The 18,751-nt window shown below is 53.1% G+C and overlaps 1 protein-coding gene across 2 annotated transcripts; it reads left to right on the forward strand.

Moving 5' to 3' along the window:
- The first annotated feature begins 9,768 nt into the window (after positions 1-9,768).
- On the forward strand, positions 9,769-13,988 carry LOC147647312 (serine/threonine-protein kinase pim-1-like). Of its 2 annotated transcripts, none has more exons than XM_086872336.1 (8): positions 9,769-10,532; positions 10,661-10,711; positions 10,916-11,282; positions 11,823-11,999; positions 12,256-12,403; positions 12,586-12,811; positions 13,359-13,486; positions 13,773-13,988. In XM_086872336.1, the coding sequence occupies exons 1-5, from the start codon at positions 9,981-9,983 to the stop codon at positions 12,360-12,362; spliced, it is 1,254 nt and encodes a 417-aa protein (XP_086728462.1). In that variant the 5' UTR covers positions 9,769-9,980; the 3' UTR covers positions 12,363-12,403; positions 12,586-12,811; positions 13,359-13,486; positions 13,773-13,988. The 2 variants fall into 2 exon arrangements, with proteins under 2 accessions (XP_086728462.1, XP_086728463.1); XM_086872337.1 differs by having other exon boundaries at positions 12,634-12,811.
- The last annotated feature ends 4,763 nt before the right edge of the window (positions 13,989-18,751 follow it).

Below are 18,751 nucleotides of genomic sequence, written 5' to 3' on the forward strand. Positions count from 1 at the left end.
CAGCCCAGCACTGTCTGCCAGTCCCTGGCACATCAAAGGCGATGCTCCACACTCACCTCTGGAGCCACCAGCCCAGCTCCTGAGTGACCAAATGATCGGAAATCCCACCTGGGGAAGGGCTCAGGAAGACCAAGGGGTATTTAAGGCTGACCACAAGGAAAACACACATCTTGACCCTACCTCCTCTTGGGATTTCTCTCTGAACACTGCTGGAATCCAGGAGTTGGTAGATCTGTGTGTCTTTCTCTGTATCTTCTTTGTCTTTCTCTCTTTTTGTGTCTTTTTCGGTACTCTTGCAAATTTGGATTAACCTAAAATTGAATGGGTTTATAATTTGTGAAGTTGAATGGGCCAAATTAATGCTTTGAGAAATGTTTATTGTTGATTGAATGCCATATTAAACCATTTGTCAAACTTTCTCTGATTTACCAATAAAGACTGTTTTCTGGTTTTGTCCTCTTATCAGAAGATCTCTTATCAGTATTTCTCCAGTGCATCCAACTCAGAGGACACAAAGAAATGTAATTCCTTTTAAAGGTCTCCTTGAGAGAGTTGTTTGGGGGATGGGGCTCAGGCCTTGGCTCTCCTGCTTGGCACAGCCCAGACAGGGCTTTCACAGCCCATTTCCCACCTGGAGCCGCTGGTGCCTCTGAGTTCTGCTTCCCCAGCCCCAGGGACGCTCTCCTTGTCTGCCCATTCCCCCACAGTCTCTGGGCAGGGACGGCCTCAGTGGGGGCTGCTGACATCCTCAGCAACTTGGAGGCTGCTGCTGCTGCTGCCTTTTCCTTCTCCAGAGGCTTGTTCAGCCTTCAGCTCTTCAGGTCAGGAATTCAGTGCCCCAGGGCTCACTCACATTCTGAACACCTTAACAAGCCAAACCTCTGGAAACAACTTGATTCATGTTTCCAGATTGGATGGGGATTGCCATGGCACCCAAACCCAGCAGTGGGGTCAGTGCAGTGTCCATGGCTACAGCCCCTTGCAATGGCCCAGGGCAGGTTGGGATGATAATCCACCCTCACAGCTGGCCCAGGGCAGCTCTGCAGTGCCCTTCCCCACAGCCTGTCTGCACAGAAGCACTCCCAGGGCTCTCTGCACTTCCCTTCCCTCACTCTTGGCTCACTCACACACCTCCAAACAACCCACTTGGTGCTTTCAGATGCCAGGAGTTCAAAGCTTGGCTGGCCTTCAGCAGCTGCTCTAATTCTGCCTTCAGCCAACTCTGGCTTTGTGTTCATTGTAGAACTGCCTGTGTGTCTGAAACATTCCTTGCATGGTTCTGCCTTGGGGAAGGGGAAGCTCCCTGGTGGCACCTTGGGCTTGGCACACACTTGAGGAGGGTGTCTGTTTTCCATGGGGAAACTCAGGAGTTTTAGAATGCTAAAATTAAAGAAGGAAAATCCCTCTTTGCCTGAGTGCAGCCAGTTGTGTGAGCAAAGCAGGTCCCAGGGGAGTGAGGAGAGACAGGATGAGGCTGGGGAATGTGGAGCAAGGTTGTCCACACTGGGTCAGACCTCAAGACACAGCTTCTCTGACCTGGCCAGACCTTCTTAGGAGAGACCCTGGACCAATATCCATCACTGAATGCTACAATCCCCTCTGCTCCAAAGAGAACAGGAATAAAAGATGCCCCTTAAAATAGGAATACATATTTCTTAGAAGCTCATAGAACTATTTCTCCGTAACGATTGTAGAAAACTTTCCTAAGAACTGCACCAGACCAGAGGGAAATCAAGGCACAGCCATGGTTTGTTAGGATTTGCTTGATCCTAATGAGCCCCATGGTGCATTTGGAGCTGAGCCCTTGAACCTCAGGGCCTGAGAGGAGATTGCACAAACCTTTCCAGAAGTCAAAATCAGAAAAAAACCCAAAGTGTCTCGTTTCATTAATGGGTGCCACTGAGGTCAATCCCCAACACAGGTTCCTCATGGACTCCTTGGAGGACAGAACTGGAGGCCAGGATTGCACAAAAACCTCTCAGAGAGACTCAGTGGGAAAAGGAAAATCCAAAGTCACTGAAAAAACCCTGAGTATCTCAAAGTATTGATGAGCCCCACTCAGTGTCAATGCAAAGCTCCCAGGGAACTCATTAAAGAAGATAATTGGGGCCATGATTGCACAAACTTCTCAGAGACCCAGTGTGGGAAGGAAAAAGGAAAGTGCCTTAAGAACCTGAAGTACCTTGAAGCATTAATGAGCCCCACAATGAGTGTTGTTACTGACAAAGCCTCACAAGGGACTAATTACAGCAGATAATTGGAGATCATGATTGCACAAACCTCTCAGAGACTCCAAGGCAAAAGTAAAAGCCAAAGTCCTTTGAAAAAGCTGCAGTTCCTGGAGCATGAAGGAGCCCCCAGGGCCATTCCTGAGCAAGGCTCCCCAGGGACTCCTTCCAGCAGATCCCTGAGGCCACTGGCATGTCGGCTAGGGGGGATGCTGAGGGCAGGCCAAGGGGGTGACAGTGGCCAGCCTTGCTGGGGCTGTGCCAGGAGGCCCCAGGGCCTCAGGACAAGGTGTCTCCTCACAGCCCTTGCTGGCACAGCATTGGCTGCTGTGGCCCAGGACACCAACACTTGCCTTCTCTTTGTCCCCACCTGTCATCAGTGCCTCCTGTTCTCTGCCCTGCCTGGGGCCTGGGGACACTTTCTCAGTCACATCCCTCACTGGGACCCATTAAAGGTAAAAGAAACTTTGGATTTGGATTCTGACTTGGACTTCTTGAGCAGTTTCTTCCCCTCCCTCTCAGGGACTGATGTTCAGGGCCTCAGCACAAAGGCCCAAGAGGGTCATTAAAGTCCTGCTGCTGTGTCTGTGCTGCTGAGCTGGGCCAGGTTCCCAGCACAGAGGATGATCCTGAAAACTAGGAAGAGCTTCAAAAGCACATTTCTCTTGCTGAGCAGCTCTTTTCCCAGCCCAGCAGGGCTGGGGCACTGCCTGCAGTCACCCAGGGCACAGCCCAGAGGCACAGAGAGCTTCAATCAGTCAGGGCTGGGAAGGTGCTGAGAAGTGCCTGGGGCACAATCCCTCCCAGCCCTTGACACAGGAAGCCTCTGGCTGCAGGACAATGCAGCTGCAGCTCCTGGAGCCATCTCCTAAAGCTGGAACATCCCAAGTGCCTACAGACTCTGTGAGTACAGCTCTGAGTATTTGTGGTGTAGGGGAGGTGAATGCCCATGAAGCTCTGACATGCTGAGGGCTTCTGATCAGTCATAGAATATTTCCAAGACAAGGATTTTGATAAAAATGAGGACATTTCCAAAGACTTGGTATTCAGTTTCCTACCATTGGAGAAAAGCAGGGAGGAGGGGGACAAATAATAAAGGTATTATGAATTTTGACAAGTGCCTGAGACATGCAAACTGTTACTTTTAGTGATCAATAGGCTCATGGGAGATTCCTAATGTGCATTCAGCCACTCTGCCCATAGACAGCACCAGCATCACTTTTGCTGGACCCATCAGCCTTAGTCTGAGCTGTCCTTTCTCCAAGCTGCAAACAGAACCTGGCCCCAGCCAGAGCCCTGCAAACAGGCAGCATTCTGTCAGGCCAAGGAGAGTGCACAGAGATTTGGGATCTGTGGGTGCTGGCAGGGAGAGATCAGACACAGGGTCAGACTTGCAGGAGGAAAATCTCCAGGAAGCAGAGAGAATATCAGGGAAGGAGAGTAAACAAAAGCCCAGAAATCCTGTGACAGAGAGTTTAGAGATGTCCATAGGAGCCCCTGCAGTGCAGTCCCTCCCTCTGAACAAGCCCCCTCCCTCCTGTCCCCCCAGCCCAGCTTCTGCCCTCAGGGCCAGGCTCCCAGGTGTGAAGCCCCTCCTGTGCAGGCAGAGCTGCAGCCCCTCCATGTCCTTCCTAAATTGGGGGCTCAGAACTGGACACAGCACTCGAGATGAAGCTCAACCAGTGCCAAGCACAGGGGAAGAATCTCTGGCCTGGTCCTGCTGGCCACACTGTTCCTGATCCAGGCCAGGTGCCATTGGCCTCCTTGGCCACCTGGGCTCACTGATGGCTCATGCTCAGCCTGCTGTCCATCAGTGCCCCAGGTCCCTTTCTCCCTGCCTGCTGGCCAGCCTCTCTGTCCCCAGCCTGGAGAACTGCAGGGGTTGTTGTGGCCAAAGTGCAGGACCCGGCACTTGAACTTGTTAATCCTCACCTCATTGGGTTTGGCCCCTGGATCCAGCCTGTCCAGGTCCCTGTGCAGAACCCTCCGACCCTGCAGCACATCAACATTCCCAGCCAACTCGGTGTCACCACGGTTCCATGAGGCCCCAGGGTGTCACAATGGTCTCCAGGATTCCATCAGGCCTCCCATCCATCCATCTTTGGATCATACTGGGAGTGACTGGACTCATACTGGGACTATCTGAGAGTGACTGGCAACATACCTTGCACATCATCCCCCATACTGGGGGTGACTGGGAGCAACTGGGAGCACGCTGGGGGCAAATGGCATCATACTGGGACTGACTGGGTTGATCTAGCCAGAGGCAACTGGGACCATCTGGGGAGTGCTGGCATGTGACAAGGATCATACTGGGGCTTACTGGGCTCATATTGGTGTTGAAAGGGAGCAACTGGGATCTCTGAACACCACAGGTTCCTTTCCCACTCACTGAAGAAGGAGCTTCGCAGTATCCATGTGTGAGGGGACCTTCACCTGAACCAGATGCTGTTAGGAGAAAAAGCTGCCTGTGATGGGAACTCCCACACAACAAGTCAATGCCTATAGAGAGCATTTTCCTTTCACAACTTCCCTCCTGGAGCCACAGTCCTTTTGGATCACACAGCAGGCAAGAGAACAGCACAAAATACTTGGCTGTGTCCAGTTTTTGGCTGGACCTGCTAATGGAGGGAGTGCCAGGGTCCACTGCCACAGACTCTCCTCTTGGGGAACAGAACCCCCCCAGGCTCCATTCCAAATGCTGTGCACACCCTGCTGGCTTAGAAATAAACCCTTTTTTTAAGAAGATGTTGACAGGAGCTCTCCCAAACATATGGCATTTAATGGTAATTTTCTTTCAAAATTACCTCTGTTCCAAAGGAAGAACAGAAAGCCCACAGCAATCCCAAAGGCAAATATGGTGCACCTGGGGAAATCCTCGACTTAGGGGCCGAGTGGGTTAAAAAATACCCATAAGAAGCCCCAGAGTCCAGAGTGCAAACTGCAGCAACCACTTACTGGATCATTTTGGCTGTGCTGCACACGTCTGCAGACTGTCTGTCCCCCTGCCAGGACAGAAGGACACCCGTCAGGGGCTGGGCTGGCTGCTGAGAATGCCTCAGGCAGGAGGATCCTCAGGCAATGAGCAGGCACCCAGAGCCGCTCTGACACTGAGGCCTCTGTGCCCCACAGCAACGGGAACACCACAAGGACATGGCAATGTTCCTGTGACATCACAGCAGCAGCTCACCCAAAAACCTCCTGGAAGGTTCTCCTGGGTCACCAAGGAGCACAAAGGATCCTCAGAGGGCACAACCTATTGCCCTCCAAAGGATCCAAGAGGAACTCAGAAAATGCAGCAAATGAGGACACCACACAAGGAAATACAACTTTTGTTCACTGCTTCTGATTAAAACCAGCAAGGCTTGTTGCCTCTGGGATTTTTATTCTAGTTCTAAAAACAAACAAGGTTCTCTGCTGTAAATGTACAGAAAGCAGGAACTTAAGGAAAAGAAGGCTGCGAGTGCCAAAGCCTTGTGTGACTTCTTGGACATCCTGTGGCTGAGGATGTCCAAGGCAATGGACTCACAAGCGGGGTCCCTGCCCTCCCGACTGACAGCTGCCATCTCTCCTTCAGCCCCACACGTGGCTCAAACAACCTCCTGTCAAGGGCCTCCATCCACACATTCCATCACCAGCCAGAGATGCTCATCAACCAGGTCACCCAGCATCCCTGAGGCCACAGCAGGGAGTGCTCCTGGCATCTGGTAGAGCACTGTGGCTTTCCTGGGATCCTTCTGGTGTCTGTGCCTGAGAGGAGTGGGGTGGATGGAATCAGGATGGGTCACAGATCAGCAGCCCCACTGCAAGCAGTGCTTTCTTCTGCTGTGTGGGGACTGTGGGGTGACTGATATTGGGACTCCTCTGGCTTTGGCTCCTGCAGAGCACACAGTGGGTCAGACACTGGGCTGAGGGAATGGGTCCCATGGAAATCCAGCACAGGCATTTCTCTTTGGAGAGGGGGTTCTGCAGGGAGAAAGGAGAAGAGACTTTCCTGTCTGCTGAGATTCCCCCTCCTCCTTCAGCAGCCATACCACAATCCATCAGTACCAGAGTTGATAGGATCACTTCCATGCCAGGCAACACAAGGCACTCAAAACTGAACCGTGCCAGAGCCCAGCCCTGCTTGCCAATTTGGAGGGTGTGGGGGAATGGAATTTCAGCAGGAGTTGATCTGCAATGATACTTTGCCACTTGTGGGTTTCTCACAGCCTTAGAAGGAGTTTGAGATCTCTGTCCCCAACACCTGCTCACCCTTCAAGTGCACACACGTGCCTGGGGGCAATTCAGGTTCACTGGAGTGGTGGTTGCTTCCCTTTGAAACAGGAGATGTTGACTTTTCTGGTGTGCTTAACTCCTTTCTAACTATTAGAAAGTGAGAGAGTAAAGGAAATGACCCTGGTGGAAGGGGACCAGAACCTTGGAAAAAGATGAAACGTCTTTTGTCTGAATTACAAATTAAACCTCTTTCATTTATTCCTTTAGTACTAATCTTTTACTACAAACAAAAGCATGTTTCTGAGCTGATTGTTGGGATTCAGGGCTTCATTTCTTGTTCTTGATGTTATTATTATTTATTAGTATTACTTTTCATTGGTAAGACTTTTAAATCTTAGACACTAATATGGCTGGATGTCACACTGAAATGTATGTGAAACACACATTGAAAACCAATGACTGAAAGTCTCTTGCTTTTCCCACTGGGATTTAACTGTACAGTCAAGTCCAAGTTGCAAGTGCATTCTCAAGATGGAAAATCTTGTTAATGCTGGGTTTGGTGTGGTTTGGAGCTGGGGAAGGGTCTCATCCCCTCCCAGAGCTGCCCCAAGCCCGCTCTGCTGCCACGTCTGCACTCACAGCCCCTCACGGCTGCCCTGCCCTGGGGACATGGTGGCACCCCCTCCTGCCAGGGCTGAGGCTCCTCATGGCCCCTCACAGCCCCTCACGGCTCCATGGAACTTCTCATGGCCCTGTAGAACCTCTCATAGCCCCTCACAGCCCTTCATTTCCCCTCACAGCCCCTCACGGCCCCTCACAGCCCCAGGCGCGGGGCTCCTCCCAAAGGAGAAGGGGTCGGGCCCTGCTTGTTCTCCTTTTATTTCGGTCCCTTCACAGCGCCGAGTAAAGAAAGGCTGAATGGAGCCTTTCGCCAGCGTTTCCCTCGGGCTTCATTGCGGGCTGAAGCTCTGTGCTGGCGCTGGCCCCAGCACCAACATCCCTGCAGCCCCCAAGGCCTTTGCTGTCCCCCCGTGTCCATTCCCTGTCCCCGAGTCCCGCCCGGCTCTGGCAGCAGCAGCAGCCGCAGCGCAGCGGGCGCAGGCCCGGCCCGGCCGGGGCTCCCGGCCACGAGCAGCAGCAGCGCCGGCCCTTCCCACCTGCTCCTGCCTCGGCTTCCCAGGGCTTTTGCCAGGGCAATTCTGGACTACAGCAACAATCCCCCACAAACAGCCCTCAGGCTTCCTCAGGGCCCGCCTCTGCTGCCCTGAGCCAGCCCTCAGAGGAAGAAAGGATCGGGTTCCAGCGCTGTTTTCAGCTCTGTTTTACACACCCTGAGGTGACAGCAGGAGGCTGTTGGTGCCTTTGCCTTGGCAATTGTAGATCTCGTCTGCTTTTGTCTTTCTTCTGCTTGCCACCTGAATTTTATCTGCAAAACTACAATTGCCTCTTTCAATCAGTGCTACCCACTGTGCTTTTGTGATCAGTAACTCAGGATTTTTTGTCTCAGACATCATGAGTGGCAGATTTTGAAATGCCCTCAAGTCCCTGAGCACTAAGTCGAGGGGAATGAAAGCCACACAGCTGACATTTGCAGTGCTCAAACACAGCCCTGTTGCTGCTGCAGCTGAAATAGAATCAAGTGACAGAGGCCATCACAGAAATTGCCTCTGCAGCGGCAAATAAAATGAAAAAATCCACCAGGAGAAAGAAAAAACAGAACTTGTCCCTTAATTATTTTTTCCGAGCAGCAGCAGAAAGTGGAGATGCCCAGAGGTATTTCCAGCTGCTGCTGATCCCAGCTGGAGCCCAGCCTGCTGCCCAGTCCCAGTGGGAACCTGAGCCCAGCCCGGGCAGCTCCCGCAGTGTCGGGAGCTCAGCGCACGCGGGGCAGGCCCAGAGCCCCGGGCACGGCCGCCCATTGCGGGGCAGCGGCACAGACGGAATGTCCTGCGGCCCAAACCTCCTGCTCCTCACACACAGCTCCCATCCTCCTCCCCCTCCTCCTCTCCTGGCATGGCACAAATTCCAGCTCCGAGGAGGCTTCCCAAGAGAGGCCTCAGGCTCCTGTTTCAGCCTGAGTGTCCCTGCAGAGGAACAGGGCACCTTTCAGGCACTTCCACAAGCTCCAGGTTCTCATTTCCTGGGCAATCTGCCATGCAAACAGGCTTGCCAAAAAGAACAAAGGCAAAGGGAATGAATTGGGAATTATTAGGAAAAAATGACCCTTCTTAACAGACAAAGTTCACCAAGTCATTCCCTGCATTTATCCTTTTGGCCTTCTTTCATCTACTCAGTGGTCCAGCTTATCATGTTCTAGTGCTTATCAACAACTGATTGTGCTCTTGATTTGTACCAGTGCAAGAGATGTAGAATCATCTACACTGAACACACAAACAAACTCCCTCTGTCAGCCCATTTTCATGTTCCAGATCACTTTCAAGTTGTCCATGGCGCTATTGGAATGATGAGCTCTCCACTGCTGGCTGCAGGCTCTGGAAATTCTTTCTCCACATTCAGCCAGGCTTGTATTCCCCAACAATTCCTGGCAGCTCATCATGATTTCTTCGGGTAGAAGAGTAACAATGAAAACCTTAGCAATGGCACAACTCCCCTGTCCGCAAGGAAAAGCAAGAACAAGTTGTCAAGTTCTTCAGTTAATTTGTCCTGCTTTGCTGCAAGAGTTGTGCTGCACGCACAGTGTGGAAAGCCAAGAGAAGCTGCAGCTGGGGGCACATCTTGAGACAGGAGCTGCACCTTGTTCTCCAGGACAGGTTTTTGGAAAGAAAAGACAGGACTGTGAAGATTCTGGGAAAATTGAAACAGCTTTTTTTAAGAAATTAAAATAAAATCAAAAGAAATTACCAATATGTTTTTCTCTATTTATTTTTATGTTTCCCTTTTCCATCTTGCACTAGTTCTCCATCCCATTCATTCCAAATGGATCTCACCTCTAAGGTCTGAGATTTGGCAAGTTTTAGACATTGTAAAATACCATGAGCGACACCCAGTTTTCCTTCCCCCGTTTTTCTTGGAAAGCAATGCTGGAGACACAAGTGCAGTGCTTGGGTCAGGTACAAATTCTGCATTCAGGGAATGTGCTCAGACAGTGTCTGACGCTCAGCAGGGACAAGGCACAGCAGCAGCCAAGGGCATTGCTGTGCCCCTGTGCAGGAATCAAGACTCTGGCTCTTGGCTCAACACGGCAAAGTTCCCGTGTTTGGCCAGGCTCAGGGGCTGCCCGGGGAGCGCGGGGCTCGGCGCGGGGCCGAGCGGGCAACGGACAAACGGCCCCGGGGACAAACGGCCCCGGTGCTTCAGTTGCAGCGGCAGCAGCGGCAGCAGCAGCAGCAGCGGCGGCGGCAGCAGCGCAAAGAGAAAAAGCGAAAGAAGCGACATTATCGCCCCTCTTTATCTTCTCCTCTCCCTCTCCCACTGTTCCACCCTCTCTCCCGCGGTCCCTCACCCATTCCCGATCTCCTTTTCTCTGTGTTCCCCTCCTCTCCCAGTTCCCCTCTCCCCTTGCCCGCCCGGGACATGCCCCCGGCCCGCCCCTGGCCCCGGCCCCGGCCCCGGCGCCGGCCCCGGGCGTCCCGCCTCGCTCTCGCCTCCGCCCGGCTCTGGCCGAGCTGGCGCTGGCGCTTCTGGGCGGGCCTCAGTGCCTGGGGCTGGGGCGGTATCGCCGCCCTTTGGCTCCGCCTGCTCCGAGCCCTGCCCCGGCCCTGGCCCTGGTCCCGGCCCTTGCCCCGGCTCCTCCCGGGGCCCGCGGAGGACACAGGCGGTGCAGCCGTTGCCGCCGCCTCCGCTGCGGCTTCCCCGGCCCGAGCTCCGCCGCTCGGCAGCGCGGCCGCTGGCCCCGAGCCGCCGCTGTCGCGTTCCAAGGAGCGGACGCCTGCGGATGCTCGGCCCGGGGAGGTCGGGGAGCGCACGGGGGCCGTTCCTGGCCCCGGGCCGAGCGCTGACGGCCGCGTCTCTTCCCCAGGGAAGGCGCAGGAGGCCCTGCAGCAGCGCTACAGGATCGGCTCGCTGCTGGGGCGCGGCGGCTTCGGCAGGGTTTTCTCGGCCACTCGGCTCTCGGATGGCGCCCCGGTGAGCAGAGGGGCCAGCGGCGGGCGGAGGAGGAGGAGAGGGCGGAGGAGGAGGAGAGGGCGGAGGAGGAGGATGGGGCTGGACACGGTAGGCGGCGAGCTGAATCCGCTGCTCCCTTTGGCTTGCAGGTGGCCATCAAAAAGGTGCCACGGAACCGCGTCCGGCACTGGGGCGAGCTGGTGAGTGAGCGGGGCCAGCGGCAGAAGCCGGGGCGTGCCGGGCGGGGATGAGCCGGGGCCCGGCAGGGTGGGAGCCACCAGGACACCTGGAGGGAGAGCGGGCGTGGGGCCAGCGGAGGGCACAGAGCATCCCGGGCTGGCTGAGGGCTCCCCGAGCCCTGGCACGGGCTCAGCCCCACTGACGGCACCGTGCTCCTCCCGCAGCCCGACGGCACCAGCGCACCACTGGAGATAGTGCTGCTGGACAAGGTGTCCACAGGCTTCCCCGGTGTGGTGCAGCTGCTGGATTGGTTTGAGCTCCCCAACACCATCGTGATGGTGCTGGAGCGCCCAGAGCGGTGTCAGGACCTGCGGCATTTCATTCGGGCACGGAGGTTCCTGTCAGAGGAAGAGGCGCGGGAGCTGTTCCGGCAGGTGCTGGAGGCCGTGCAGCACTGCACCAGCTGCGGGGTCCTGCACAGAGACATCAAACCAGAGAACATCCTGGTTGACCTGGACACCGGGCAGGCAAAATTAATTGACTTCGGCTGTGGCACCTACCTGCAGGACACAGCCTACACTCAATTTGCAGGTGAGCCCACCCAGGAGTAGGCTCCCGGTCCCGGCATCTCCTGGCACAACATCTCAGGGCCCAACCAGGGTGTGGCAGCAGGGATTCCCCCAGGACAGGGGCTGGGGCTGGGGCAGCCAGCATGACAAAATCCCCCGTGAGTGGGGGTAGCAGAGAGGGGGAGCCAGGACCTGTGCACCAGCTGGTTTGGTGTGCAGGTGAGAATGGGCTTGGACTGCTGTGCTTCCCTGCTTTGCCTTGGTTCATAATATTTTTTGGGCAATGCCAGCAGGGAGGATGTGGGTATGGTTTTTCCCCAGCACTGGGAGAGGGTTTTTCCTTTGTTTGTCATGGTCGGGCCTTGCCAGGGTTTCTGCTGCCCTCTTCCAGCACCAGTGCCTTCTTTTCCAACCCTGGGTTTGTACACAAGTGCCAGGTGCTGGCGAGAGGGCAGCAGGTCACCCCGTGTGCCACTGGGGCAGCCCTACATGCCCAGGGATGCTGGGCTCAGGCTCTGGGAGCAGCAGCATCCCCCTGATGAGCTCCATCCGTATTCCATAGGAACACGATCATACAGACCCCCGGAATGGACCAACTTCAGATGGTATTATGGCGAGGCAGCAACCGTCTGGACCCTGGGCATCCTGCTGCATGAGATGGTCTGCGGGAAGCACCCTTTCAGGAGGGGCTGGAACATCAGCTGGGCCCAGCTCCCGCTGCCACAACGGCTCTCCCAAGGTGGATCCTCATCTCTGGGCACAGGGGGAACACCAGTGTTGGGAGACAGCAGCGGGCTCGTGAGCATCCTGCTCTGGCAGCTGCTGAGGAGGTGGCACATGTCCTGCTCTCCTGCTCTCCTCCAAAACAGAGAATTGATGGGAAAGTTTAGGCCCAGCTGTGAGCACATCCAGCGTGGCCTGGGCACAGGTATAGTGGGGCAAAGCAGACAGGAGCCTTCTCCAACTGACCAGTGGTTTGTGGTTTCTCTCCCCAGATTGCCAAGTTCTGATCAGGCGGTGTTTATCCCTGCACTACTTGGACAGGCCCTCATTAGAAGACCTGTTCTGTGATCCCTGGATGCAGGATATTCATCAGCCATAGAAGAAGGGAGAGAGCCACAGGCACAGTGATGCAGGGACCTGGTAAGTTACAGCTCCACACATACCCTGGCAATCAGAAGCAAAGAAACCCAGACTTCTTTGTCCTGCCTGTGTCACTGCACAGGGCTCATCGAGTGGGAACACGCAGCCCTTGTGCTGGAGCTGAGCTGCTCTGCCCAGCACTGGTGGCTGCCATCTGAGCTGGTTTGCTTGTCCTGGTTCAGTGACAGCCGGGCCCTGGGCAGAACCCTGACAGCCTGGTGTCACCCCAGGGAAGAAGGAGCCCCTGGAGAAGCTGCACCAGGTGGGGCTGCTGCTGCTGCTGCTGGGGACATGGAGGACAACAGCAAGGATGACAACCTCTTCCTCCACCTGGCCAGCGGCAGCTGGCGATGATGGACTTTGATTCTGGCACCTTCTTGAAAGCCAGGCTCCACAGAGAATTTTCAGGTAAGTCCAGACCCAGGGGGATGCTCCCAGATTTGTGCATTGGCCGGGAACCAAAGGTTTCCCCTTTGCTGGGGTGGATGCAACTGATTCTTCAGTGGCTGCCCAGCTGGTTTTTGGCAGGGCTGGGGGTGTGGGCTGGGGTGGTTACGAAATGGGAGTGGGCTCCTGGTCCTGCCAACAGCCCCCAGCACCCACCGTGCCCCAGGCTGGGGCTGGGGCAGCCAGCCCAACACAAACAAACCCCCATGGCAGGAGCACAGGTGGGACTCCAGAACCTGAGCACGGCTGCTTTGCTGTGCAGGCAAGGAAGGGCTTGGGCTGCTCCACTCCCCTGCTTTGCTTTGGGATCACCGTGATTTTGGGGGACAGTGCAGGGGGGAAGGGAGAAAGCATGGGCTTCCCTCACCCGTGGGTGGGTTTTTCCCTAGAATGGAGGGGTTGGGCCTTCCTCAAACTCCTGACAGACATAAGATTTTTTACCTTTTTTCTTCTTTCCCCTTTTTGTCTGTAACCTATTTTCATTAATTTGTTGTTTGTTTTTCTAAAGGAAGAATTCTAGGTGGGGTCCAGTCTGGATCAGGAAGTGCTTGGTGTGGTGTGGATGGGCCGTGCCCTTGGAGAAGGCTGAGGACATCGTTTGGGACCAGCTTTTCTTCTGGCAGCAGATGGTGTGAGGTGGGTCCTCATCTCCTTGGCATGGGTGGGACAAGAGCTTTTGGGAGATGGCAGCGGGCACAGGAGCATCCCGCTCTGGGCAGCTGCTGAGGGGCTGGATCTGCCGTGGCTGGCTGCAGGCTGGGCACATGTCCTACCCTCCTGCTCTGCTCCCAAAGGCAGCAGTGATGGGCAGCTTTGGGCTCAGCGCTGAGCACGGCCAGCATGGCCTGGGCACCGTGGGTGGCTGGGACAAGGGGACAGGAGCCTTGAGCTGACGGGCGGTTTCTGGTTTCTCTCCTTGCAGCCGGGCTCTGCGGATGCTGAGGCTGCTCTGGGCTCTGCCAGGGCTCTGCTGGGCTCAGCACCGGGCCGGGATCAGCCAAAGAAGAAACGGTGTGACCTCCAGCAGAGACTTGAGCATTTTGGCAATGCAGCTCAAGTCTGCAGAGTGTCCACCTCCAAAGGAAAACATGACACCCCCCCCCAAAATTAAACTTGTTCCATAACTTCTGAAATGAAATCAATCTGGGATGACCCCAAATGTCATTTTTCAACTTTCTCAAGCTGTAGCTCATCCCTTCTCTGAACAGTTCTCTCCCCCACCTGCCTTTTACTTCACAACTGCTCCCTCCTTTCCCCCAGTGATTTCCCAGCCCATCACAATCTCCATCACACTGCAGCCTTCCTTGATGCCCCTCACCACGAGGAAGGCCAAGCCCCAGGCTCAGGGACTCATCCTGTCACTGGCTGAAGAGCAGCAATGTCTGTCAGTGCCAGGGGCTCTTGGATGTCTCTGAATTCATGGACAGAAGGGTCTGTCTGTGCCAGGGGCCCTTGGATGTCTCTGTATCCATGGACAGAAGGGTCTGTCTGTGCCAGGGGCTCTGGGATGTCTTTGTATCCATGGACAGACGGTCTGTCCTTGCAAAGGTTTCCATAATATCTTTGTACCCATGAGTATGGAATGAACACAGAAAGTGAAAGTGTCAGTCACGTTGTTTGCACACTCCTTCCTTTCCATACAAGACACATCCATGCACACCCCCATGTATAGATATATTAAAAGGATAGGGATGGATAGAGATTTCCCACAGAGCTCTAACTTTGGCATAACTCATCTTGTAAGCCATGGCCAGGGGATTTTTTTCCCCAGCTCTGTGTGAATAGGTGTCCAGGAACTGAAGGGAACAGCATTTAGAAACAGTTTCAGGATTTCTAGGCAGGAAAGGGAGCTGACAATCATCCACATAACTCACCATATTCGTCGGGATGGGCTGCTGGTTCTTTAGGAATATGGCACAATGGAGACACAAGACTTGGGATAATCCCAGCTCTCTGTGGATCTGTGCAAAGGTGGAGCAGCAGAAACACCTTGTGTCTTCTTTGGGGACACAAGGTCCAAGGAGCTGGGCTGGTGGCAAAGCGTGACCTGGGCTGGTGGCAGGTGAAGTCCCATTTCATGACATCCTGGAGTGGCACAGGACAAAGCTCCAAGCACCCACAGCCCCACTGAGGAAGTCCTTGGAGTGCTGCACATCGCATAGGAAAAGCTGCATTCACTCAGTCCATTGGGATTTATCACTTCCATTTGCAACGCTTTAGGTCCAAGTTTCAAACTGCAAAATTTTGACACTCAAGACACAGTCATGAAGAACATGTATTTCAATTTCCTATTCCTTTAACTGCAGTGTAAAATATCTTAATATTGGAAAACATCCATCAAATCTGTAAAGGAAGGCAGCTAATGGATCCTTTCCACTAGCACGTGTACAAACTAAGGAACTAAAATCAAAGCTGAGTTCTCTTTTTCAAAGGATCAGTTACCTCTTTCTTACTCCAGAGTTATAGAAGATTTTTCACTACACGTTTGCGAGTAATTTTTATCTTTCATGTTTTTTTCGTGTTTGTTTGTTTGTTTGTTTGTTTGTTTTTCTACAGAAAACATGTCCTAGAAAAGGCATGCCCTTTGCTCTGGCTTCCCCTGTGGAGCAGCTCCCTTCGCGCTGGCTGAGCTGCTCAGGCAGAGCCCGGCAGCTCCCCGCCCTGCAGGGCTGAGGCTTTTCCCCGTTGCTGGGCACAGACTGATGGAGCAGCAGTGCTGAACACGGGCACACGCAGAGGGAGCAGAGCAGCTGCCTTTGTCCACCTGGAGCTCCAAGGCCAAACTCTGAGCAGGCACGGCTGGAAGAGACTCGCAGGCTCCCTGTTGGCTCTGCTGCCCCACTTGTGCCCGGCCCAGCTCTGTGTGAGGCAGAGGGAGAACAAGGGGCAGCTCCCTCCCAGCCCCAGCCCAGGGACCCCTCCAGCCCCAGGCCTTGGGCCACTGTCAGCACCTGCTGCTCCAGCCACGGCTTCTGCTGGCACTGCCAGCAACAACCAAACTGAGGCTGGTCCCGAGGGAGCAGCAGCAGTGCCTGGATCTGATCCCTCAGTCTGGGGCAGGGCCCTGGGGGAACAGAGGGCACAGCAAGGGGGACAAAACCAGGCAGGGTCAGAGACTGGGAAGAGCCAGAGCTGGGAGCAGGAGCAGCTGCTTCATTGCACTCTTGGAGAAAGCTCTTGGCTGTGTCAAAGCGCTGAAAGGTGTGAAAGGCAGAGAGGAGGCCACACCAAACAATGCTCCTGTTTTCACACCCTTCTGTAATAAATGGCAATGATTCGTGCTAACTAAATTGTAACTGTTTGGAAAGTTATTATTAAGAGCAATCAAGGGAATTAGTGTTACAAGGCAGATGTACCCCCCTACAGATGTTACATGTTAAAATTAAGTTAGATGATGTAATTTTGAGATAAGAAATGTCCTAAGACAAAATCGACCTTGAGATGGATAAAGTTGGTATGACTTTAGGTATGAGGCCTGAAAATTATAAAAGATAAGACTAATTAGTGGAGCGCAATGCTCACTTACATAACACTAGGCTTAGTACGCACGTGCAACCTGTGAGGTTATCCAGAGGACAATAAGGATGAGTGTAAGCCTTCAAGCAAAAGACCACCAAAAGAAGACTGAAGACCCCCTAGCAACAAGTGAAGCATGGACCATAGAAGAATAGTAATTTAAAAATTGGAAGTAGGGGGAAACTTGCAGGAAACATGAATGAATATGTAGAAGCGTACAGTATATAAGTTTAGTTTTAATTGGTTTTTTTGTACATGAGGTAGGGTGAGAAGCCCTCCCCATACTCCGGTCAGTTTTACTTATGCTTTAATCATACTTAATTACTGACAAACTATATATATATATATATATATATATATATATAAACACATATATATATATATGTGTATATATATATATATATATATATATATATATATATACATACCTGAATATATTTACTAAATTGTACTCTTTCACTAAATTGTATTTCTTTTATACCAAAACTGTATTCAACGCACTAAATTCTATCCATTTTTTCTTTATTACTAAATTACTATTAACTCAATAGACCTAGTTGTCAAAATTCTAATTTCATTTAGAACACTAACAGAAATGAGCTACCAACAGAGCTTGTTTTGATCTACATCAAACTTTGAGAAATGTCCCTCCTCCTGACAGTGACTCCTCTGCAGCTGCTCTGGGAGATCTCCTGGGCCCAGCCCAGTAAAGGAGATTTCACTGGAGCTGAGGTGCTCGAGGGGGCCCATTTCAATGCTCTGCTGAAGCCCAAGGACATTGTGTTTCCCCAAGGAGCAGTGTTCCTTTCTGGCACTCGCTGGCCCATGAGGGACAGGATTCACTTGCTGCTCCTGGGTGAGTTACAGCCACAGCGAGAGGGAGGAGCCCACCCATGGCTGCTGCTGGGTCCAGACATTGGGTGAGATAAAACTGTTCTAAATGAAATTAGAATTTGGACAACTTGGTCTCTTGAGTTAATAACAGTTTAATTAAAAATGAATACAATTTAGTAAATTGAATAAAAAATTCTTATAAAAGAATACAATTTAGTAAAAGAATACAATTTAATAAAAAAATGCAATTTATAGATGTAATTTGCAAGTAATTCTGTATGATTAAAGCATAAGCAAAACCGACTGGGGTACAGGGAGGGCTTCTCACCCCACCTGAGGTACAAAACTGACCGAGGTACGGAGGGGGCTTCCCACCCTGCCTCACATCGAAAACAAAGCACTTTAAGCTAAACTTATATACTGTATGCTTATACATATTCATTAATGTTTCCTGTAAGTCTCCTCCTATTTCCGATTTTTCTGACTTAACGCCACCTTTCTTCACAGCACATGCCTCACTTGTTGCTAAGGGGTCTTCAGTCTTCTTTTGGGGGTCTTTTGGCGAAGGCTTCTCCTCATCCTCATTGTCCTCTGGATAACCTTACAGGTTTGCGCGTGCGTACTAAGTGTTGTGTTATGTAAGTCTACTAATTAGTCTGATATTTACTGATTTTCAGGCCCTATGCCGAAAGTAATAATAATTTTGTTCATCTCAAGGCCGTTTTCAGCTTGGGACATCTCTTCTAAATTACATCCTGTACCTCAGTTTTAACATGTAACATCTGCAAGACTGCATTGTAGCACTGATCCTTTTGATTGCTTCTAAATAACTTTCCAAATAGTTCCAATTTAGTTAGCACGATTCAATTCCATGTATTACAAAGCTGAGCCAGAGCTTCAGCATCTCTCCCAAAATCCCAGAATCACAGAATGCCTTGGCTTGGAAGAGACCTTCATGTTCATCTCGTTCCACCCCCTGCCATGGCAGGGACATCTTCCACTATCCCAGGCTGCTCCAAGCCCCTTCCAACCGGGCCTTGGACACTTCCAGGGATCCAGGGGCAGCCCCAGCTTCTCTGGGCAAGCTCTGATCTCTGCCCAGGTGAGCAGGGACAGGAGCCGAGGGAACGGCTGGAGCTGGGCCAGGGCAGGGCTGGGCTGCAGATCAGCAAAAGCTTCTTCCCCCACAGGGGGCTGGGGCACTGGCCAGGCTCCCCAGGGAATGGGCACGGCCCCGAGGCTGCCGCAGCTCCAGGAGCCTTTGGCCAGCGCTGCCAGGGATGCACAGGCTGCGATTGTTGGGGTGTCTGTGCAGGGCCGGGGGCTGGACTCCATGATCCCAATGGGTCCCAGATCCCAGCTCAGCCCCTTGTGCAGCTCTCACCCTTTGGCTCAGCCTTTGTGTGCCCTGGAGGCGCTGGCAGAGCTGATGGGGTGGGGCAGGAGCGGGGCAGCCCCAGCGTTCCCGTGGCAGTGACACCACAGCCGGGCCAGCAGCCCCAGCGTTCCCCTGGCAGTGACACCACAGCCGGGACAGCAGCCCCAGCGTTC

This window comes from Cyanistes caeruleus, unplaced genomic scaffold (genome assembly GCF_971803275.1).
Source record: "Cyanistes caeruleus unplaced genomic scaffold, bCyaCae1.hap1.1 HAP1_SCAFFOLD_11, whole genome shotgun sequence".
NCBI classification, from domain to species: Eukaryota; Metazoa; Chordata; class Aves; order Passeriformes; family Paridae; genus Cyanistes; species Cyanistes caeruleus.

What these genes read in the sequence shown, in the direction of transcription:
- LOC147647312 (XM_086872336.1), top strand. Translation starts at nt 9,981, where the DNA reads ATGCCCCCGGCCCGCCCCTGGCCCCGGCCCCGGCCCCGGCGCCGGCCC. An exon ending in TCCGGCACTGGGGCGAGCTG is followed by an intron (nt 10,712 to 10,915) that starts GTGAGTGAGCGG and finishes CTCCTCCCGCAG; the next exon opens with CCCGACGGCACCAGCGCACC. An exon ending in GCCACAACGGCTCTCCCAAG is followed by an intron (nt 12,000 to 12,255) that starts GTGGATCCTCAT and finishes TTCTCTCCCCAG; the next exon opens with ATTGCCAAGTTCTGATCAGG.